General features: G+C 38.5%; 1 protein-coding gene across 1 annotated transcript in view; it reads left to right on the plus strand.

Annotated features, from left to right (window-relative positions):
• The window catches only part of LOC134661243 (neurogenic locus Notch protein), a 156712-nt gene that overhangs the window by 108756 nt on the left and 22681 nt on the right, over positions 1-25275 (plus strand). The window contains exons 4-8 of the mRNA XM_063517230.1: positions 2890-3237; positions 11689-11851; positions 17223-17416; positions 18338-18493; positions 19152-19334. Of these exons, the coding sequence (XP_063373300.1) occupies positions 2890-3237; positions 11689-11851; positions 17223-17416; positions 18338-18493; positions 19152-19334 (1044 nt within the window). The remainder of the gene's footprint in view (positions 1-2889; positions 3238-11688; positions 11852-17222; positions 17417-18337; positions 18494-19151; positions 19335-25275) is intronic.

Below are 25275 nucleotides of genomic sequence, written 5' to 3' on the forward strand. Positions count from 1 at the left end.
GCTCGAGGAAACTGCGCTCTAATTTCAAACTGGTTTCGGAGGTTTCTGATTTAACGTCCGCCCTGAGCCGACGAGGTGGTCTTAAATATGTGGACTGTTGTGGACCTTACGGCTTTGGTGTTAGAGAACATTAGGGGTTAAAATGTGTGTTAACAATGAGGTGCAGAACAGAGACTAAATATGTCTGTGGTACAGTACAGACCTCTCCCTACTATCCTTAGGTAATATTATAAATGCGAAAGTGTGTCTGTCTGTTACCTCTTCACGCTTAAACCGTTGAGCCTATTTCGATGAAATTTAGTATGGAGATATTTTGAGGCCCTGGGACATAGGATAGTTGTGATCAATCATCATCAGCATTCCACACAAACAAAGTGGCGGGCAGAAGCTAGTTACATACACCTACTGTTGTGGACACAGAGGGCCTACCGCGAACCACGTTCGACGTGTTGCCTCCCTTTCACACTTACGTACAAATTCACAAGTTCGACAGAGAGGCAACACGTCGAACTTGGTTCGCGGTAGGTCAAATGGAGATTAGGATTTTACACATAAAAGATAAGATAAGATAAAAGATAGTTTATTCAAGTAGGCATAATTACAATGCGCTTATGAACGTCAAATAAAGCTAGGTAGACCGGCTCCAACCCTACACCTCTGCCCCGAGAAGATTTAAGTCCCCCCTCAATTGGAGGAGGGTATCCCATTATGGGACCGGCAACAAACTCGGCGGGACACATCTTTTCAAAAATAATTACATCTTATAATTAACATGCATTACGAGAAAATAAGGAAAAAAAATACAATTTAAATCACTATAGAATTCATGCAATTATACACATAAGGTGTAATAGAAATTTGATTTAGAAAATATACATATGTACATGGAATCATACAAATTCGTAGCATAAGTACTTTAGATTAGAATTTCATCGCTGTACGTACATAGGTTTCTTCCAGATGTTTTCCTTCATCGAAAAGCGACTAGTAAACATCGAATGTAACTATTGTATGCCAAAGGTCTGTTTGATTTCAAACATAGACAGAGATAATCATACTATCTTTGTCCTACACTAATACTAGCATCCAAAAGAAAAGGATGAGTATAGATTTCTTTGTTCCTATTTAGTGACAAGATTTGGTTGACCCAGTATATTATCATTATTAATGTTTAAAATACCTAAATGTATATTAATTAATAAATGGATAACGTTAATGGGTATCAACATCTTTCGTTCCTCTTGTGTTTTGTTACTATGCAAAGACTTTGGTTTTAACAGTGTATTGGTGTTTCATGTCAGTTTTATAACTTAGATCTAGAGATACGAATCCGTCTGGCCATTATGCTTCTTAATTCGGTTGTAAAATAAACATTAAAGCTGCTTAGTATGCAAAGGATATTAAAATAATGTCACACGGTCTTAAATTTGATCGAATTTTTGTGAATATTAATATCGGGAGCTTTTCGGTAGCGAATTATTTCACATTTGGTGAGAAAAATGTTGTTTGTTTAGAGTATTCGAATTTAAGTTTCTTAAATAGATAAATATCTTTTAGGCAGAAAAAAAACATCGTGAGAACATATTATGTTAGAAAGAGGGGATATCTGTATTTATGTTATTCTGTACCCTAGTGTTAATTTCATTCCATAGCGTGACGTGACGTACGCGTTTGTTATGTGTCATTTCATATGGAATTTTGAGTTTCCAAAACGTCCCGCTTGGCGCGCTGTTCAAAATCCCATACAAAAATAGACATAACGCAAACGCGAACGCTCGTCGCGCTATCGAATGAAATTTACACTAGTACATCTACCATCAGTTTGACACTGACATAAGCGTCATCGAGAACGTAATTTACTTTCTATGCATCTCGCTCGTACTCGGCACTCGCACATTAGTGCAAGCGAGATGTATGGAAAGTAAATTACGTTCTCGAAAGCGTTTATGTCAGTTTTGGTACGGGCTCAGCTGAGATTCATCTCAGACGCGAGAGTGACATAACAAAATAAATTGTAGTATTTAAGTAATGTTGAAGTTTATCCTACAGCTAAAATATTATGTCCAAGTCTAAGCGTAATGAATGTAATGATAAAGTAAATTGCAAAACTAACCGTTGTAGAACGTTACTATTGACCTCATACATCTTAGCCGTCGGCTTACCTATGCTGGTCGGTCATTTCCATAATATTATAATAATTCTAGAATGCCGCACATTATAATATTGTAGTCATTGTGCAATTTATATGAGGTTATGTTAGGAATGGGAATGATATACTTTAGATAGTAGAGGGGGGAAGGGGGGGGGGGTAGTTTAGATCATAGACTTAAAATAATTCCTTTGTGATTCAAACTTGAAGAGATTCAGTTGAGACTTAAGATTATATTTGTCCGCATTGATGAAATAAATTATCAGGGCATTATATTTAAGAAGTCATATTTAGTTTCTTAAAAAAACTTGTATGTATTACCACACCGGAGCTGAAAATTTCATCAGCGATCGATAATGCTTCGGCCTCCATTCTCTTTTTTTTCACATACTAAATCTGCTATGATTGTGTACAATGTGACACAGTATGCAGAGTAGCATTAAGTGGAGACCAAGAACTTAGCTTTAGCTTCGGTTGCACCAAACCATCTGTCACGAATTCGCTGAATTGCGTTGACCAATCAATCCTGGTTGGTGCAACGGGTCCTTTACCACATTCAGTGCCAGCGACTCGCTAGGCGAGTTCACTGTTCTTAGGCTCTTTTCGCTACATACGGTTTTTCCCGTGTTGTCGGCTACGCTCGTAGCGCGTAGGTCGCGCTGGCACTGAATGTGTTAACTCACATTGCAGGGTCCACACCTCTTCAAATGAAACAACCAGCTAATCACTTCTCTATCCAGGTGCCGAATGCTCCCACGAAGACCACTGCGCCTCCCAACCTTGCCGCAACGGCGGGCGCTGCGTGGCCGACAACACAACAGCGGCTGGCTACTCCTGCGCCTGCCCTCCCGGCTTCACCGGCGCCCGTTGCACCGATGACGTCATCGAGTGTACCTCCTCCGGCTCCGGACCCTGCCACCACGGCCGCTGCTTCAACACGCACGGGTCGTACACGTGCGTGTGCGAGCCGGGGTACACGGGCAGGGATTGCGACGCGGAGTACGTGCCGTGTGAGCCGTCGCCGTGCTTGCATGGCGGGAGTTGCACGCCGCTCGACCAGCTGAGATACGAGTGCGAGTGTCCGCAAGGTGAGTTACTTGTACAACTAGTTGGTAGATAATTTTTAGCAACAGATAGTGAGACAGGACAGGTGTGACTAGCGACATTGAAGAACAGCACTAGTTAGAGCAGGGTTTCTTAAACTTTTTTCAGTCACGGACCATTTTCTCAATTTCAACAATTCCACGGACCCCGGTCAAAAGTCAAGTTTACAACTAATAAGTATGTTTACAGTAGGTAACTGACCTATGCGGTCCCAGTGGTGATCATGCTACGGACCCCTAAGTGTAAGGCCTGAGTGGACGCTCGAAGCGGAGCGTTCGGCGGGGCGTGCAGCGAGGCGTCGGGCTCACAAGTAATTTGAGCAGCGTGCACTAAGGCCGCTCCTATACGCTTGCATTTGTTTAACATGCACGCCGCACGCCCCGCCCCGCTGCACGCCCAACTCGAGCGTCCACTCAGGCCTTACACTAAGGGGTCCGTGGACCCCACTTTAAGAAACCCTGAGTTAGAGAGAAACTTTATAGACTAAGTAAGACAGTCAGATACAGCGCCATCTTTACAGAGAGTGATATAATTACAATGAAATAGCGAGATAATGAATATAATGATAGTGTCTGTTTAAAAAAATACTTGTTTTGTCACCAACAAGTTTCTAGGGACTACTCACACACAAATAATTCCCGACCCTTATTATACAAACACATAAAGAATTTCGTTAGCGAGATGTACGAATTAACGTAGCCGGTTCAGCGCCATCTATCGTCATATTTGGTAATCCTTTTTATATGAAGTTACTATACTGACTCAAACACCTACCATTTTGCTACTATGCGTCGTTTCATCAAATGTGAATCAACGATTCGCTTTTGGTTATAAATTATAACTAAGTAATTTTAATGTGAATAACCTCAAATCGTTTACCTACATAACATAGTTATGGAATAGTGTCACAACTAGACATCACATACACAAAGGGTATATGATTCAGATGAATAATGTCTAGCTAGTCGTATAGGAAGTGCCTCTTCTATTAATCATTAATAATTAACATTCATTTGGTCATAATGTACTTTAAAAAAATTAACATTCCGCATTCCTTTGGCTTCTACTCGTACTTATGTGACACTTAAGTTTCTACACTCAAGCGTTCAAGTGTTTACAACGAAATTTGGATAATGTCCGATAAACGCCAAGGAAAAACTCGTCGAGAAAATATACAGACCATAACAGAACTAAAGACGCAGGTTTTCTAAACATAGTCATGTTGCATAGTTGGTCCGTTTCATAAGCCGTGCTCTATTCTGATTGGTCGCGCGAAACTCAGATGATCGGTGATTGGTTAATCCAGTTTAAGAAGACCCCAAGTTCAAGAAGACGCCAAAATTTGAAGAAAACGGGCAAATGCCAAATATACATTTACATAAGGGATAAAAAATACAGTTTTAGTTCATTTCTTGTGAATTACTATTTAGTAAAACCCTACATATACCTAGTCCAATTTTTCCGTCTAGTCTAAAGCTGCACTAACTTAGACAGAACAAAGTGTGCACGTGTCATTATAAACGTCTTATTCTCTTAATATGACGTCTACATTTATCTTTGTCTTTATGTGTAGACATTTGACCACTTTTATTGTCAGTATGTATTTATCCAAGCAGTTATAAGGCACATTCTAGAGAGAAAGAGAATGTCAACTGTCAAACATCAGTCTTGGTAGACAGTAAGAATTCTATACGTTGAATTATCTCCTTCAAGGCATACTGGTGAACCTTAGTGCCGGGCTATAACCGCGAAAACCGAAGTTCGCAAATTGCGAGCATCTTTCTCTGTCACTCTAATTACGCTTTCAATGGAGTAAAAGCGAAAAATCCCCGCAATTTGCGAATTTCGCGGTGGCTCTCCCTGTGCGTTGAGAATAAGATACCGTAAGCCTTTTTAGTACAACCGCCATTCCGTCCTCATGCCTACCTTTATTCGGTTAAATGTATTCTAATAGCGTTCGTGGAAGTTCTATAATAACATTCTATACTAGTATTGTACACTGCCTAGTTATGTTTTGCAATCTTCGGACTAATACGATCCTTCGTACAGCCAGCGGCAAGTTCCTAAGCGGGCCAGGTGTTCAAATCATTTAGCACACCTCACTTGGCTTGTTTTTTTGACAATTGTTGATAGAAAATGCCCAAGACCAAGGTTGGCAATACCTAGCGATCATGATTTACTTAGGGACGTTTATTTATTTAATTAAGTCTTTAATTTAATAATTTCCACCTGTATTTATTTAAACCAACGTCCTCATTGTAAAAAGAGTATATTACCAGCCTGTTCAGTTATTTACAAGCACAATACACCTATACAGTGTATAACACGATTATAGTTGCGTTGCGTGATGGCCTCAGGCCACGGTCGACTTTCGTGTCGGGCGGCGCAGGCGCTTGATTTACTATGTGTATTTAAATTCTATTTTTAAAAGGTTGTGCTCAACTTTACAGTACGATTCTTGAGACGTTTTAGTCAAATACCGATGGACAAAGTCGTTGTAGTGAATGTTGTGCTATAATTGTAATAAAACTTGACACTTCTAACAAAGAGTGGTAGTAGTAGCTGGTAAAACATTTTATTGTACAAAAAATAAAAACAAAACAGGAAAAAAATATTCATCATTAGTACAAAGCCGAACTTATAACGGATATCTTTCTGTTAACCTTTGTGCAATTGATGGAGAATTAAAACAGACATCCGTACTGTACAAAACGGCGTAAAAAAAGATGTGTAAAGACTGAAAGAGTTATGCTATGAATTTGATAATCTTTTTACATTATGCGGTCAGGGGGCCTAGCCAAGATGACAATCGCAGATAGAAAACGTCGATTGAAACTTAAATTATGTATGGCTAAATATCGAACCGAACCATTCGCTAGACTAAACCCGGGAAGTCAACTGTAGCTCCGAGCTATCACGATGCGAAAGTAACCGTCCAACTGTAAACTGTCCATTCGTAAACCTTATTACTAGCACATTAAGGTACATCTATGGTCAGTGACGGGTGTTGCTGTCAGTAGGTACGAAAATGACGCTGGTAATAGGTACTCCGTCTATAAGTAAGTTAAAGCACCTTCTGAATCGGAAAGTTTCCATATATTTTAGTGGCTGCTTATAATTTGATGCCCAACATGATTGTTACCTAAATATAAATTAATTTTTTTACCAGCGGTCATTAAACCATTATGGAAATACACTGAAATAAATATTTTGACCAAAACAGTTGTTTTCAAAGCTTTTATCTCTGTACTTTTATTTCCACAAGCAACTCATCGACACAACAAACCCAAACAATTAGATTGCATTGTTTTATCACAGAGTTCATATGGCCACCTCCTGTGTACATAATCAAATCATCAGAGCCCGTACCATGAGTCACTGACAGTGTCAAAACTGACATTTACGCTATCGAGAACGTAATTTACTTTCTATACATCTCGTTTACACTAATATGCGAGTACGAGCGAGATGTATAGAAAGTAAATTACGTTCTCGACGGCGTTTATGTCAGTGCCAAACTGATGCTAGCCGTAAAGATCATTTGTCAGGCAGTTGTCATTTTCTTTGGCAACCCAACGCCTATCATGCATGCGAAATTTCAGCTCAATCGAATAATAAGAAGCGGGTCTAATTTACCTAGCAAGATTTGACCCGAACTTTTCACATATAATATAAACATAAGCAGTAAGTTAAGCAAAAGCTTGTAAAAATTGGTTCGAACACAGAGGAGAACTAATAATTTTATTAAATATGTACTAATATTTACTATTCATGCACACTGGACGCTGTCACTTTTTCTTTTGAATAATGAATTTGTTTCTATTATTAACATTAAGATAAACCATGTTTAATAAATACCTTTGTTTTACACGAAACCGTCCTAAAACACATCACTGATTAGCATTACATTGTAATCATTACACTTTCACAGTAGCAAAAAACAGCACAGAGGAAATAACTCATCTCACCTACATTTCAAATTGGCCGCCATTTTGCGTAATGGAGTTAATGAAAGGTTACAAAATGGTGGTTACGTGCTTTTCGCGGGTTTCGTGAGGTCGGTGAACTTTCTATTTTTTAATTTCTCTTAAGTTTGATATTTTAACATAAGAATAACAAATACAAGTACAAAAAGACGCCTACTTTTAAAGCTTTAGTCAGCATTAAAAATATAGTGACATTTTTAGGGTTCCGTAGCCAAATGGCAAAAAACGGAACCCTTATAGATTCGTCATGTCTGTCTGTCTGTCCGTCTGTCTGTCCGTCCGTATGTCACAGCCACTTTTCTCCGAAACTATAAGAACTATACTGTTGAAACTTGGTAAGTAGATGTATTCTGTGAACCGCATTAAGATTTTCACACAAAAATAGAAAAAAAAAAACAATAAATTTTTGGGGTTCCCCATACTTCGAACTGAAACTCAAAAAAATTTTTTTCATCAAACCCATACGTGTGGGGTATCTATGGATAGGTCTTCAAAAATGATATTGAGGTTTCTAATATCATTTTTTTCTAAACTGAATAGTTTGCGCGAGAGACACTTCCAAAGTGGTAAAATGTGTCCCCCCCCCCCCCCGTAACTTCTAAAATAAGAGAATGATAAAACTAAAAAAAATATATGATGTACATTACCATGTAAACTTCCACCGAAAATTGGTTTGAACGAGATCTAGTAAGTAGTTTTTTTTTATACGTCATAAATCGCCTAAATACGGAACCCTTCATGGGCGAGTCCGACTCGCACTTGGCCGCTTTTTATTTATTTATTTAATATACATATTAATCAGGTGGACTGGTAGATAATGCTTTTGTGGTTTAAGAATTTTATTGATCTCAAAAGAGATTTACATTTCACTTAATGAGATACATGCACTAATTTATTTATTTTGGCTTTAAGTCCGTCTTTTTTTGAAAATTTCTGAATGACTGTATAATAATAGGAACTGGTAAGGAGAAAACAAAATGTATTCTGACAAGTAATAAATAGACAAAAAGTATCAAAACCATAAACAAAAATACGTAAAAAAGGTATACAAAAAGGTTGTGCAATCTTGCACAATAAATTTTAAATATAGCTGGTCAACCAAATCTTGTCAGTAAAAAAGGCGCGAAATTCAAATTTTCTATGGGACAATATCCCTTCGCGCCTACATTTTTCAAATTTGCCGCCTTTTTCTACTGTCAAGATCTGGTTGACCAAGTATAATAATAATTGATCTATTGATGCTGACTTAAGAACATACTTAAAATTCAATGTTAGAAGACGGTGCCAAATACAGTAGGACCTCAATAACATGAATCTCAAAGAATACGCAAATAATTGTTTTCGTCTTAGGGTATCGACTTAGAGGTTTTGGAATTGTTTTGGTCTAAGTATGTACTTAAATTTTAAGTTTTATTTCGTTTTAACGCCGGATTGACTTTAACGAGACGTAGGCATTAGAAAAAATTCGCAACAATATTTGATAGCTGCAACTCTTTCAAACATTCTAAACGTATGTTTTTCGCCGTAACTATATTAATCTGTCTGTTTGTCATAGAGTGACGTCATAGTGTGGGAACCACCATGACTAAAGCACCCCATGTGGCAATCTAAAGTACATGTGGATGGATTTAATGGCTATTTCGAGTTCATTTCCTTTTAGAGCTATTTTTAAAGTGTGAAATAACGGATTATTCCTGTTAGCAGGGTAACGTGCATGTGACACCCTTGGAATAAACGCGTCCATAGGGACTATAGGCTACTCAAGCTAAGCTAAGCCACAAAATTCATAAGTTTTCACGCTATGACAGTACAGTACCTATAGTCCGATAAGAAATTGTAGAGAATTATTGAGGGCGCCACTTCCTACGGAACTGTCACATTTTTGACGTAAAATGCTTAAACATGGCAACAATTTAAAATCATAACATAGCCGTTCCCTTCGGTTTTGCCCTAAGTCGGGTAAAAACCGGACAAGTGCGAGTCGGACTCGCCCACCGAGAGCTCCGTACTTATTAGTATTTGTTGTTATGGCGGCAACAGCAACACATCTGTGAAATTTTCAACTGTTAGACGCTAGCTAGCAGACAGACAGATAGACGGATAGAGGAGTCTTAGTAATAGGGTCCCGTTTTTACCCTTTGGATACGGAACCCTAAAAAAGTAATTAAATAAATAACACATGTTCAATTAATGTGGGGACATTAAAAACATATGGATTCTCTTACGGCTTAATAGATAAACTGAAGAGTATTATTAATTATTATCACACCAAATACAATTAACCGTACCAAAAAAACATGGCGCCGCCTCGGAAAAAAATGTTGACAGTCAGTAATAGATGAATAGGAAGAGGAACATAGATGTCGCACTCTAATAGAATAGTGTACTAAACTGTCAAGTGTCAAACTATAAGACGTCAAACTATTCTTTACTAGAGTTTAGTATTAGAATAAATTATGTGTTGTCTAAATTTCCTTAATAATGATCTTAACTTAATTAAGCCAGAAAATTAGAAGGAAGCAAAAGCGACGGAAGGTATGTCCGTCGCGCGGGCTTTTGCCTTTTAGGGGCTGTTCATAAATTACGTCATCTATTTTTGACGACATTGACCCCCCCCCCTAAAATCATCCAAAAATCATGCTTCGAATGACTCCTTTTCCTCCTACGTCATGCTACCCTCATCCGATGTCCAGCCCCCCCTCCACCCCCCAATTTGAAATGACGTCATTTATGAATAGCCCCTCATCTCAATAGCTCAGAAAATATAATTCTGTTTAAACATTTATATATTACTACAATTACTGTAATATAAAATTACTTATAATAAAATTAAACTGTATATGCAGCTGGCGCAGCATAGTTCAATTTTTATCGTCTGTCACTATATATGCCCGTCACTTTCGCACTTACATACTTGTTAGAACGTGACAGGCATGGTGACAAGCGATAAAAATGACCGGCTACTGAATTGAATATACATATGCACACAATTTGCCGCCAAAATCAATAAATGGAATGAGAAATCAATTTGAATACCAACTGTTAATAATTCATGACAATCATCAGTACCCACCAAAATCGATAACTGTGGAATGTGTGAGAGTGAGATCTAATGAGTGTTTAACTATGTTTAATTGATATTTGTCAAACGAATACTAAATACAATTTTTAAATTGTAATGAGGATACGCAGATGGCGCTGCAACCATTCACCACACTGATTTACTCTTTCACGATTTTTACACATTATTAAATTGTACAACGGGACTTAATCGCGTATCTAAGTTTTAAGATTTACCTCCGACGTTTCGAGGACCTCGTGGTCTACAATTTAATTGGTTGTACAATTTAATAACCATTCACCAGCCTGGGGTTAAACCTGTTAAACCTGGAGTTACCATGGTTACCAGTACAATTTGACCCCGGGTTAGTGGGATGGTGCAAATGGCGCTTAGAAAAAGAAATATTGTAACAAAGACGTATAAAACTATGTCCATCATAACAAGATGATACCATGTCTCACCAAATGTTCTCAAGCGTCAAACACCGTACCTATACTTAGTTTTCATTAGCAACTTAATTGCCGAGCCAAAGGAAACTCGCCTTTAAACACCCTACCATAGACAGTTAATACATTTTTCTTTAACGGTTTCGTAATTAACACTGCCCTGTTCCCACGAGCATATGTTTATGATATAAGTAGCTTGAAACGAAACATCGTAACCACCAATAATGGTGGAGGTTTATAAGGCGTTTTGTCTTTCCCGGTTTATATTAAGTCATGATGGAATTAGCACATGTTTGGACAGATTGAAAAAATATTAGCGCTCTGGTTTTTTATGATTCGAGTGAAAAAATTTAGTTTTAGATTTGGTTAAGGAGATGTTTAAACTTAAGCGTCACATGTCTCACTCCTGATTTAAAAGGTTGGGTTATTAGTTGACAAGGAAATAAAGTTTCTTGTTATTATTACAGATTAGACTGATTAGAGGGATCGACCAAAAAGAGGACATTTTTAGAAAATTCGAAAGATAATTTTTCAAATTGACTGATTAGCAAAGAGCATAGAAACCGTATTATGTTTATAATGACCATGACTTTTTCAAGTTGTAAGGCCCATCATATTTAAACCTTGATGTACAGTAAATTGGGATGAATTCCGTTTGTTTGAGAGAGCAGTGAAACAAAAGAAATGCTACTTTATTTGGTTTATGAAAGTTTCTAATTGGATTGAAATGGATTGTACATTGTAATGTACATTGGGCCTTACAAGGACAAACTCAACTCACTAGTGCACTTCAAGTAACGCGTGACCATGTGACACATTATATTGTACACATTCCAATTCTATTCTGAACTCCTGGTACTCAGTAGTAACAATACTCTTAGATAGATTCTAAAATATAGTATTTACTTAAAGCCTTCAATGAAACCGTCACGTTGTCCCCAGGTTACCGAGGCCAGAACTGCGAGATCGACATCGACGACTGCCCCGGCCACCTCTGCCAAAACGGCGCCACTTGCGTGGACACATTGAACAACTACACCTGCGAGTGCCCGCCCACCTTCAGCGGGAGATATTGCGAGACTGACGTCGACGAGTGCGCTTTGAGGTAAGTCATGTAAATAGAATTTAAAATGGAAGGTACATCGATGACTGGCAGCCACCTCTTCCAGAACGGCGCCACTTGCGTCGACACATTGAACTATTACACCTGCGAATGCCCGCCCACCTTCAGCGGTACATATTGCGACACTGGCGTGGATAAGTGCGCTTTGAAGTAAGTCATGTGAATAGAATTTAAAATGGAAGGTACATCGACGACTGGCGGCCACCTCTGCCAAAACGGCGCCACTTGCGTCGACACATTGAATAATTACACCTGCGAGTGCTCGCCCACCTTCAGCGGGAGATATTGCGAGACTGACGTCGACGAGTGCGCTTTGAGGTAAGTCATGTGAATAGAATTTAATATGGAAGGTACATCGATGACTGGCAGCCACCTCTTCCAGAACGGCGCCACTTGCGTCGACACATTGAACTATTACACCTGCGAATGCCCGCCCACCTTCAGCGGTACATATTGCGACACTGGCGTGGATAAGTGCGCTTTGAAGTAAGTCATGTGAATAGAATTTAAAATGGAAGGTACATCGACGACTGGCGGCCACCTCTGCCAAAACGGCGCCACTTGCGTCGACACATTGAATAATTACACCTGCGAGTGCTCGCCCACCTTCAGCGGGAGATATTGCGAGACTGACGTCGACGAGTGCGCTTTGAGGTAAGGCATGTGAATAGAATTGAAAATGGAAGGTACATCGACGACAGGCGGCCACCTCTGCCAGAACGGCGCCACTTGCGTCGACACATTGAACAACTACACCTGCGAGTGCCCGCCCACCTTCAGCGGGAGATATTGCGAGACTGACGTGGATAAGTGCGCTTTGAAGTAAGTCTAGTGAAGAGTATTAGATGTTGCAAATGGGTAGATAAAGAGCGTGCTTGCACTGCGGGCATCACAAAAGCCCGTAGTTAATCTAGCTGAGTGCTAATGTAAAATATAAGTTTCCGATTAAAGCCACAAGATGGCGTCGGGAAACATATAGTTTCATCTATGTTTTCGTCTCACCAATATTCTTAATGCCTAAATGGTCAGAGGGAACTTGTGTTCTAACTAAATCGTACAACCTGGAATAATGCTAAAAGTCATCAACAAGCCGGCTCATGCCAATTCCAAGGAAAATTAAATTTGAGACCTGATATGATAAAAACCTGACCTGATAAAAAATCTAGAGCCTGAAATCCTGAGCTACTTAACAAAATGTTATATTCCCTATCACATATACTGTATACCTATTGTACGGAAAGGATCTTAAAGTATCACTGGAGGACTTCTCGTTTTTTTTTTAATCCGACTCAATCCATGATCGCAGGATAAATCAATCTACAGCAGCAACAGAATTGCAGACGTCCAAAACAATTAAGGCCAATTTTTATTGACCACCAATAAAACGGCCCGACATGCTTCAAGCACAGTTACTTGCCAATTACTTCATATCCTAATTGACGCATCATCCCGGAAACGGAGAAATGTGAACCTTGCCCCCCTTTAAATAAGATTGAGAATGAGAATGGTTTGAGAATGAGTTAGTTTCGCAAAATTGTCCCAATTAAACGGTCCCGAAACGGATTGCGCTTAAAAATTTTAGTCGATTTTGAAACGTAACACATAAGTTTAAAGTCTATTGTTGGATGGAGCGTTTTTGAAATTTGATATCGGACGCCATATTGGAGGATGCTTGGCCGTTTTTTAATCTTAGCTTATATTGAGTTCCTTAAGGTTCTCAATTACTTTGTAAGTAATGAAAGTATTATAGAGCGGTTTAGTCGCTCAGGTAAAAAGTCACGGACTGAGCAAATATTGTATCAAGAAAGATGATCGGTTTATATTTATAGAAGTCAAAAGCACGGCAAGCACGCATCTCGAGCAGGGGTCCTTGACCTTTTTTAAGCTGAGCTTTTTTATGGCCTTAATTTACTTTTTATAGTGGTTAAAAATAAAAAAAAACTACAGATTTTCTTTATTGGTAGGACATTTCGCGTAGTCTTGACTGGTCATTCCGGAGTAATATAGAAATTTTACGATGATTGCATTAAAATACCGAGAAAGATTTCAAGATTTAACAACAAGCAAAGTGAGAGCATTTTGTTAATTTATTTTAATGTAGCTACTTATTAATAATATAATTAACATGTGTCATCACTTTTTACTCTTAAATCCTTTACAGTTACATATTGTGTTTCATTATATCTCTCATCAACATCATCTGTATCGGACATGTGAGACATCACTATCAATTCTAGACTGATGATCAGCAAAAAACTACCACACCGCGTTCGCACGGTACATCTTTCTAACACCACACAAAACAATTAAAACCTTATGTGTTTACTTATAAAGTTTACTATCTCTTTGGCAAGTCTAGACTTCCTAGGAATTATAGAAGACAATAGTAAAAGGTGCTAAGTTAGCGGGCGGTAGTTCTATTATAAACTATATGTATTTGAGCGTAAGATCTAGACTGGAATAGAGGTTTGACTCTGGACAGTTTTTATTTCAAGATTTATAACTTGTAATTAGTATCGCATATAGAACTATTATTAGACATAATTGAAGTCGCGATAAAAAGTTTTTAATTATTTTCGTTGACTGGCCTTTGCGGAAAATCTGAATCTGAAGTTTTTATTTATTTATTTACATCATTTTTGACAATATTAATATATGTATATCTGTTACAAGAAGATAAACGTAATATACAACAAAGAATTGCATTAAAGTAATTTACGCCTACAGTACATCTCCTGATCTCATGACATATACAATTAGCCCAAACACGACTGTCGACTAGGACACATTGTTTCATTGCTTATTTTACTGTCATTATGATTATTTATATTTTACCTAAAGCTCTTTTATATCTAACAGGTTAAATGTTGTTATTGTTTTTATTAATTCCTATTTTAGAACCCTATCGATCGACTAAAATATAATCCATAAATAATTTAAAAAATGAACAATTGAGAAGCTGAAATTTCTTAAGATGGCTATTTTAAAACTTTGGTCATAAGAAATTAGTTCAAAATCCTGAAATTTAGTAGCTCTTTATACTTTGTACTCTCTGTCTTTAGCAGTAATACCCTTTATGAAGGCAAAAGTATTATTTGGAACCTTTAGCGATTGTTATAAAGTGCATTTTAGTGTGTACAATCAGGAGTGACACCCAATACTCGATAGTTCCTCGACGTAACAGATTATGCTTGGCCAGTATCAAATGTCTTTCATGTTCACTTTTTTCCTTCCGTCCGATGGAACAGTTTTTTTTTTTAACCAGACAAATATTTTTTTGCAGCTGTTTTACCAATAGCCTAGTAGCACCGTCGTATATGTTGTGTTATTGATGGCGGAATAGATAAATTTGTACTTTGGCAAATGTATTCAAGTAGACGGTAAATATTGTATTCCTATAAAATTTTAACGATTAGGAACAGACGTAAACTGCAAACGTATCTTTGTTTATGTATAACAATAAGTTCGCCATTATATTTGTAACCGTCCAAAGACCAATCGATTACCGTTTTAAGATGAATGACCATTCGATAATCTTTGAACATTAACATATAAATGTCACTAGTTTAGTTTGGACAATTGCGTCATAAGAAAAATGGAGCAGACAAACTTATACCTAATGGTTTTTATTGATAATAAATTCCCTTGGTAAATATGTTAAAGTATAATACACAAATTCATATTTAAATAATAAAAATTCTATAACCGTTCTGTAACTACATAAAAGAGAAGCTAGTGTTACAAAAAAAACATCACATCACATTTTGTGTAATAAATAATTTCCAATAGGTTCGACTACTTCGACTTAGGTTCTTGTAACTTATCAAAATGTCCATCAGAATAAATTTGAATATATAATTAATGCAAACTCCTGTGTTACGGTCATAAGATTTGAATGCCGTGGATATTTCTCAAACGATTTATCATTTGTCGCTTGACGTTTTATTTGATAACTCGCCGAGTAGTTTAAACTGTAGATAATTTCCTTTGCAAGATTTGAATCATATAAAATTGAATTACATTCAAGTCTGATTGAAGTGTTTCACACAGTGAACACCGGAAACCATGATATTATAGATGTATTTCAGATGTTTTATGTTTGCATATTTCAAAGAAATAATCAATGTTCTAAAAGCAAAAGTGATTATTATCCTGACCGTTAACGGAACATTTTAAAACAAAAATATTTGAAGAATTATTGGTCATAGTTTCGAATCGTTTAGAAGCATTCAAAATTTTCAATATAACTTTGCGAGAGGACTAATGCAAAAAATATAACTGTGGTGTAAAATTTAACTATTTCTTACCATTATGGAATCCCAATCATCAAAAACAGCATTGCCAATTAAAAAAAACTATTTTGACCACAAAAAAAGTAAACGGTTAACGGGGGCACGAAAATATCGCCAAGGGAGATTCAAGTCAATAAAGGTTCAGAACCCCTGATCTAACTAGTTCCAAGTTTGCATCTCAAAATGGCGTCGCAAGGTCATGGACCCACAATTTGAGTAAATTATGCGCGCTAATGCATCTGGCTCGTAAAAGCCGATCGAACGATTAAGACATTCGGCCGTATTATGATATCATTGGTGGAATATTGTTTTAATTCGCTGGATGGCGCCAACCGTCATCAGTGTCAAATGTAGTAAGGTTTAGTTTCGAATCACATAGTAGGTGGCGCTGCTCTATCAGCTACTACGCGCTATTATGATTTATTTGTCTCCATGCACATGCCTTCTCTCGTAGTAATTTTAAAATTACCTTAGACTCAAATTGCCTCATTTCTCCATATAATGAACATACTATGTAAGTGTAAAATATCTCTGTAGCGTTTTCTACGAGTCAAATTGAAAGCGCCATGATGACAATAACTTGAAAAAAAAAAACCAGTAACGCTGTTAAAAGAACAGTCCTTTTTATTAAAGTCGGTTGAAAAATGCGACATTTTGTTCGCGGCCATTTCCCTTCCCCGAAATTGAATGCCACACTAAATCACGAACAATTTAAATATCACAAACATGCTAAATACTTATTAAAATGACCGTCGCGAAAGCCGAAAGCGTTTCGGGTTCATGAAAATGCCTTAAAAATTCTTAAAACATTCAAATCACCAAATTACTCTGCTAATGTGGGGTAACATTAAAAAAGTACAATCATGTTGTCACCGCGCTGTAAACAGTTTAAAAAGTGTATTTCTTGTCACTGCCGCGACAAAGACATGTTTTGAGATCTGAGTTTAAATACTATCGCGTAAAACCGTTGCGAGTTGAAGGTTTACAAAGGTATCTTTACAAGCCAACGTGTAGACCGTTTAAAAGCTGACAAAACATAACCATCTCCCTCTCCCCCACAGACCGCTGGTATGCCAGAACGGCGCGACCTGCACCAACTCCGTCGGCGGATTCTCCTGCATCTGCGTGAACGGCTGGACTGGTCCTGACTGCTCGGTCAACATTGACGACTGCGCTGGTGCGGCCTGCTTCAACGGAGCCACGTGTATCGACAGGGTTGGGGCGTTCTACTGCAGATGCACTCCTGGAAAGACTGGTAAGTGAACAGCTTTATTCTAAAGACTGGTCTAATGGGGTTGGCAATTGTCAGTTTTGTGGCGTCTCCTCCAGCTGTCACTGTCGACGACATGATTCTAACAGATGGCGTTAAGGAGCTAAAACCTAATCTGGTAGAAACCTACATCGCACTTACGGAGTTTCAAATGTCACTTACTATATATACTCCTTCTGACTATCTCTCAGTGGACTTCGGTCCCCAGACATAACACTCACCCGGAGAGAGTACTCTCTATTCCCCTTTTTTTACTTTCCCTAAAGTTTTGTCTCAGGCGCCAGCATAGGTTTCACCTATCTCTAGTTTTGTCTATGGGATTTCTATTCTATACATCTGTTGACTATTAGAAGCTTACTAATGGAGTCATAGAAAGAAGGTTCTTTCAATAGCATGGAATAGCAGTTACGTAATCACATACAGACTTCATCTACCGTCAACCGCTGCCATCATGATGCTCATGAGTTCTATACGGCTGTGAACGTGAAACAATGATCTCGTGTTCAGAAGATCTCTAGTTCATGATTGCCAATTGTTAAGAAGTGATAATCAATGTGCTGAGTGAACATTAAAGCAGTACCCATGTTACTGTTACACAAGCTTTAGTGTAGGTACACTTCTCCAATCCCTGCTTGCTACTAAGCCCGTACACAGTGCCGGCCCGAGCCCTTGATCAGGGTAGAGCGAAATCGGGTTTCGGCGCCCTTCGTTGAAGTTTTCAAGCGTATTTTAAAACTTATTTTTTTCTCATATGCCATTTTGGCGCCTAGAGCGGCCGCTCCACTCGCTCTACCCTAGATCCGGCCCTGCCCGTACACTATGTTCTTAACCTTTCTTCACAGTTCTTTGCCTTCTGGCAACTGTCTAATAACAACGTCCTTTCACAACGTTTTCTCTTTCCCACAGGTCTCCTTTGCCACCTGGACGACGCTTGCACCTCTAACCCGTGCCACGCGGACGCCATCTGCGACACCAGCCCCATTAACGGCTCCTATACGTGCTCCTGCGCGTCAGGTTACAAGGGGCTCGACTGCTCCGAGGATATCAACGAGTGCGAACAGGGTGAGCTCTCTGAAAACACTGGCCGAAAGGCGAGACTAAGGATATTTAATTGATACTAGCGACCAGCCCTGGCTTCGCATGGGTATTTTAACGAATTTACACAAAACCTTTACAAATTATACACGAAAACCTTCGTCAAGAATCACTTTATTAATAGGTGAAAACCGCATGAAAATCCGTACAGTAGTTTTTGAGTTTATCGCGAACAAACAGACGCGGCAGGGGACTTTATTTTATAATATGTAATGATGAAACGACACTCAAGACCTGTGCACACCGGTTGTAATATACAGATCCTTATGAGAGACGGCACACCGCCTGCGTGACGTGCCCAACATTTTAGCGCACACGCACGTCTACGGATACGCAGCTGGTGTGCTCTGGCCTTCAATAAATAAGTACCTGTGTTTGAAAATCGCCGTAAAAAGTAATTGTCTCTTTCCAAAGACCGATGACAAAATCCAGAGTCCGTCTTCGTTAACAAGTTTTGTACCTATTTACGAAAACACAAGTTTCATGGTTCAATTTATTTGTTTTTATACCGATTTTGTACTGAATTGTTCCGGAAAAATTGGGGCATTCGAAATTTTAGTTTGTGAACTCCTTTTTAAATGGCAGACCTGTAGCTAATACAGTGTGTTAACACGATTTGTTTCAGGATCGCCATGCGAGCACGACGGCCTCTGCGTGAACACGCCGGGGTCGTTCGCATGCAATTGTTCCGTGGGTTTCACCGGCCCCCGCTGCGAGACCAACGTGAACGAGTGCGAGAGCCACCCCTGCCGGAACGAGGGGTCGTGCCTTGACGATCCTGGGACCTTCAGATGCGTATGCATGCCTGGTAAGTGCACTGACTATTCCTAACCTCTAAAATCTCTAAATTATTGATTTAGTCATAAGAATCTGACTCTAATGCCCCGCACTATTGACGCTGCACTTGCCATCATACATTGGTAAATAAATATAAATTATGTGACAATGTTATAGGCACAAATCGACCTGGCCTCACAGCAAGCTCAATAAGGCTTGTGTTGTGAGTACTAGACGATATATATAATAGATAGATACATACTTAAATACATATAAAACATCCATAACTCAGGAACAACCCGTGATGAACACACAAAGAAATGCCCTTGCCAGGATTCGAACCTGGAACCTCCTGCTTAGTAAGCAGGGTTACTACCGACTAGGCTAGGAGGCCGTTGGTACTGGTTTATCATAACGCTTAATAACCTTTTCATTTAGTTGTAGGAAGATAACCATCTAGTAAACCGAACCAGTGCAATCACGTCTAAAACAGTACTAACGTCAACCAAACAGATATACGACCAGCAACCTCTGATAATTGGTCACAGGTTTATGGCAATATAAATCTTGACGCTCGCGCCGTATTTCCTGAACGCTCTTTGGAATATTGCTGTATAACTATTGCTTGATTATGAGCACGGACACTTTAGAAATTAACTTTACTATTATACAACTAAATCTGTTTGCTCTGACCTTTTTAACTAGGCCTGTTTAAGCTTGTGAGGCTCCGCGTAAATTGTATTGTACATATTTAAATCAATTTTTTAACAAGTAGTTTCGTCTGCGAGTGATATTCCAAAACACATACATACACACACATACACATATTTGTACATATTTGTACATTTTATTTAGAACTTTAATTGAATGGGCTTTTTCCGCAGCATTTGACTATATTTGGGTCATATTTAGCAAAGATAACTACATTGATTGAGTAAGATGCGTAAAATCTAAGACAATTTCGTGCTTCGAATTTGACAGGTAAACGAGGGTGGCCACTACATAGTATTTGGCCACTCCTAACAAATCAGAATGAAACAAGCCAATAGAAGTTAGGAGTGGCCAATTACTACGTAGTGGCCAATAACGAATAGTAGCCACTCTAATCAAAATCTCGTATCGTTTGTCGTGTCGTATTAAATAATCATTTCTTAATAAGCACAAGTAATATTATCCTCATATTCTCGTATAACCACTCAACTGTGTAGCGTAGGGGTCGAAGTCAACGTCCCATAACATTCTAGAAAAAAACACGGGAGCAAAGTCCTTCGCGACATTATGTACCGCATAAAAAATAAATGCATGCCCATAGCTGTCCTACCGGACAGGTCTCAGCTATTCCCTGTCGCTTACCAAGCTATTATCATCATAAACCAATTTAGGTATCCCAGTTTCTTAAGGACCTTAAAGTCATATTTATACTGGTTGTATATCAACTCTGTAAGTGATGATAAATGAACGCATTTGACCGAAGCGAGTATCCGACCAGCGGCGTAGTATGCTCATCCAGATCTTACTTTATGAAACTTCCTACCTTCTTAAATGTATAGGCACTTGTATAGGCTTACATCACTACGCTACTCGACCAATTAAGAAAGTATTTATCGGTTAGCTATTCGCGTAATACAGAAGCGCTTTTATATTTCTTCGTATTGTAAAGCAGTTATTATACGGCTGAATTGAAGACAAGTTCGTGTTGCAAAATTGTTTGTTGTTTCATTAATCGGCCGGTTAGCAATGTTTGGTTGCTTTGGAGACATCCTGTGGGTCGTCTTGAGTTTAAACATACATCGAACATTGCACTGATGAATAAACAAGTACGATTATGTCCTTCCTATTGTTCAAAAGACGCAAATTCTAAGGGTCTACGCTAGCTAGCGCGGGTGAGCAGGTTAACGAAAAATAAGTAATATGAGCAACGCTAACTGGCGCGGACGTGTGCGATGGATTTTACTAACAATGGCAGCCGCGTGCGAACGCCTGCTCCGTGCACCCGCGCCAGCTAACGGACGCCTAGAATTTGCGCCTTTTGAACAAGTAGACGGTAGGTACATGTTGACAACTTTTTCACGTTACAGTATTACGCGAAAAGAAAGTAAAAACACATAAATAAAATCACCAAGTTCTCACTAAAAGAATACAAACCGTCCGTAAACACAAAACGTTGATAGAACATAATGACTGTCATTGCAAAATCTACAAGATTTTACACAGCCTATGAACCTATAACAGCATCGCCAGTCGAAAGACAACCCTAGCTCCTAGACCGAAGAGTATAGTTCGAAACGGGATTGCTATTTCATTCTGAACCTTAACCAGTTGTGTTAAGGTGTCGGGTTGGGGAGAGAAACGTTTCCGTATTGGAGACAATGCTCGGGCGTTCACATTGGTATGGGAACTAGGTCTCTATTAGGGGTGGTACTAACCGGTTTTTACGTTATGCTCTAACTGCCTTAGTTAGTACTTGTGAGTGAGCTTGTGATGAGTACATGTTGTTGTCTTCTATTGATTTTCAAACAATAAATTGCCATGTTTTGATGTTTCTTGAATGTCGAGATAAATACAAATTAGATTAAGGAAGATTATCAAGTGAAGAAGAGAGAATACTTAAATTTTCGACACAAAACAGTTTCTGTGTTCAATAGTTCCTTCTCGGGGTTCAAAAGTTGTATTGTAACAATTCCGCTTAGAAGTTTTGATTTATCAAAATAAGGGTTCAAAATTTGGGCGGCTAGCTAGAGGTTAAAGTAGCGCTGCCACTCTATGTCGCTGCGTCTGCGCTTAGTTAGCCTAAACCATAGGGAAATAAGTAAGCTACATTGTACATACTTTCCTTACTTAATAAATAAATATCTGGGAGACCGCGAGCAAAAACTCAAAAATGCGCGTTTTCCCAGAGATAAGACCTAGATCGATTTTTCGCTCCCGAAACCCCCATATAGCAAATTTCATCGAAATCGTTAGAGCCGTTTCTGAGATCCCCGAAATATATATAGTATAAATAAATATACAAGAATTGCTCGTTTAGAGGTATTTTTCGAAGAGATGGAAACAGAGAGTGATATGTATTAATTAATGATAAGATTAGATGTAAATGTATTATAGTTGTTAATTATTTTTAAGAAAAATGGTAATATTATACTACTATACAAAGTAGTCCTACCTAGCTATAAGAATACTTGCTATACCCGTAATAGGGTGCCATGTGATTCTATGTTTTTATTGTACCAACTATGTACCATGGTTCGCAAATAAACGATTTCTGATTTCTGATTTATAACAAGAATTGCTCGTTTAAAGGTATTGGATATAAGTTGTATGGTAGGTATGGTAAAACATATTAATAATGAATTTTTAACTCGCTTAAAACTTAATAGGGTGACGGCTCCAGTTATTGGCCACTTCATAGTAATTGACCACTCTTAATATTTCATTCTGATTTTTTAAGAGTGGCCAATTACTATGGAGGTGCCAATCACCCTACTTATTACAAATTAGTTTTCGCAAAGCTCGCTTAAACATATTTTATATGGATTGAGAACTCGTAAGCTTATCTATGCCTAAACCATAGAGAAATATAATAAGACAAGAGTGCTCACTCCATACATCAGTTCAGACTATTAATTTCAGTGTCGACATCTAGCATCGATTAGCGGAACTATCAGTACTGCTACTTGACAATAGATGTAGCACCGACCGGAAAGTCTTATGCTGTTGAGATAAGACTTTCCTGTCGGTGCTACATCTATTGTCAAGTAGCAGTACTGATAGTTCCGCTACTCGATGCTAGATGCTAATAGTCTTTTTGGTACTAAAACTGTATGGAGTGAGCACTCTATGTATTTTTTTCTCTATGCCTAAACGGACTCTAGTTGTATTCCGTTGTAAGCAACCCTACTCACGCACAGCTAATGACAATCATCAGGCGGTCAGGCAAATTGCAGCCGTCAACCCGCCGGGGATCGGTGCGGGCAACTCGGCAACCGCCACGCCCGGCTATTGGCATTGTTGGCAACCAACACGCTAATTGATTACTAGATCTTGTCAGAGCGGCGAAGATTGGCGATTGTTTGATGAACACATTATAAAAAGTATTTCAAAAACCATTGTGTAAAAAACTACTTGTTTTAAAGAAAATTGGTCGACTTTCGTTTCAAATGTAGCCTACGTCACTAAGGTCATTCCCATTGGGCCGTATGTAATACTGACCGAACTAAGGCCTAATAAATATAGGGCCTTAAAACAGATTTGACTCCATCTAGTCCATTTGAATAATCTGACAGAAAAATATATTGACCACTATCAGCGATTTTCTTACATTACCTAGTAATAAACTTTTAGTTGACATACTCATGTATTAACAGACTTTATTAGTTAGTAATATCACAATTCACAATCAGACATTTAAACTTAACAGTTTAGATCTACCAAGTAGCTAAACATACTCCAATAATATTGACTAGACACAGTGACAGTATAGTAATATTAGTCTGTATGTGTGTGTATACACGGGCACGCGCATTATCATGCGGCGGACATGCGCACCGCGGGCTGTGATCCAAAATCGTGACAATTGCACTCCGGCGCAAGTCAGGAATGGCGGCGGCGTTCAAGTCAACATTGTTGTGTTACATAGTATTTTTATACCTAGTATCCTAGTAATGGTAGCACCCGTCTAGACTAGCCAACAAACTGCTTTGCAGTTTGAAGAAACATTAGATTAAGGTACTTACAATGTTGTAATTTTTGTTTTTCCAATAAAAAAATAAAAAATTATACCACGCCGTTGCCGAATAACGTGTGTGACGTGTGTAACTCCAGGGTTGTCACATGAACTCTTTAAAAACATGAACTTGGCGGAGTTGGCTGGCTTTTTTCATGTAACATAATTTTCCTAACCATATACATTACAACTATTGAGTGCCAATGAGGGTTGAGCTCACGACCACCCTTATCTTTATTTTGTGTCGAGTTAAAGGGTTCATTTTTTAAAGTGCGTGATTACTAAATGATAATTGGTCTGTATAATCTTAGCCATTTTATATGGATGTGACCGTATTTCTTCTTACTTGCGTCGCGAGCGCAGGCGCGGTCCCCTCCAATAAGCCGTGTCGGTTATAGAAATAAATGGCGCAATAACAATTATTGTTACACCGCCGTGGCATTTACAACTAATTGAGGTTTTATCAACACTGGGCTAATTCTAGACCATACACTACGAGGGACATACATTCTTTACATCTAAAAGAATGATACTAAATTTGGAACTTTGTGATGGATGATAATCAAGAAAGCCATTGAAATTTTAATATAAATTAAGTTTTTCGTGCAGACCTTACATTTCTTTTTTACGAAACAACTTTATATTTGCCGGTAACAGAGGCGCTGCTAACGACCACCGCTCACAATTTAATACGTGGAAATCTTAGTTCATTTATTCCCCACCGGCATAAACAACTTTGTCTTCCGAGACCACATTCCAAATTTGGAGTTTCCGATAAAAGTGGCCACTTTTAAAATATTGATCGCGAGCGCTTAAACATTTCGCATCTTTCTCTTAAGTGTTTTGAAAGTTTAAACTTTATAGTTAAGGTCGTAAGGTCGCTTTTTAAATATGGAACTTGGAGATATAAGACGTTTGAGAAATTGCGTGCTATAACGCTCTGTTGCCTTGGATAAAATACAAGTTTTGCGAAAAGGTAACATGGTATCTTTATAAGGGCTCGTTCGAACACTGGTTTTGACTCGTTTCTCCAAAACGTACTCTGTTTCTCACACGATTGGGTAGATTTTCGAGTGTCTTATGCCACTGAAGGGCAGACGAGGTGAATGTTATTGGAATTTGAGTATTATAGTTAAAGATTAAGGTTGAATTTGGTTTGTAACTGAGTGGAATGTTTAGATGAGTCCGGTCTCAATTAGAGCCGGGTAGCTTGGTCATACGGGGATAGTTTGTTTTTCTAACTTTCTAT

Source organism: Cydia amplana, chromosome Z, assembly GCF_948474715.1.
Source record: "Cydia amplana chromosome Z, ilCydAmpl1.1, whole genome shotgun sequence".
In the NCBI taxonomy this organism is placed as follows: Eukaryota; Metazoa; Arthropoda; class Insecta; order Lepidoptera; family Tortricidae; genus Cydia; species Cydia amplana.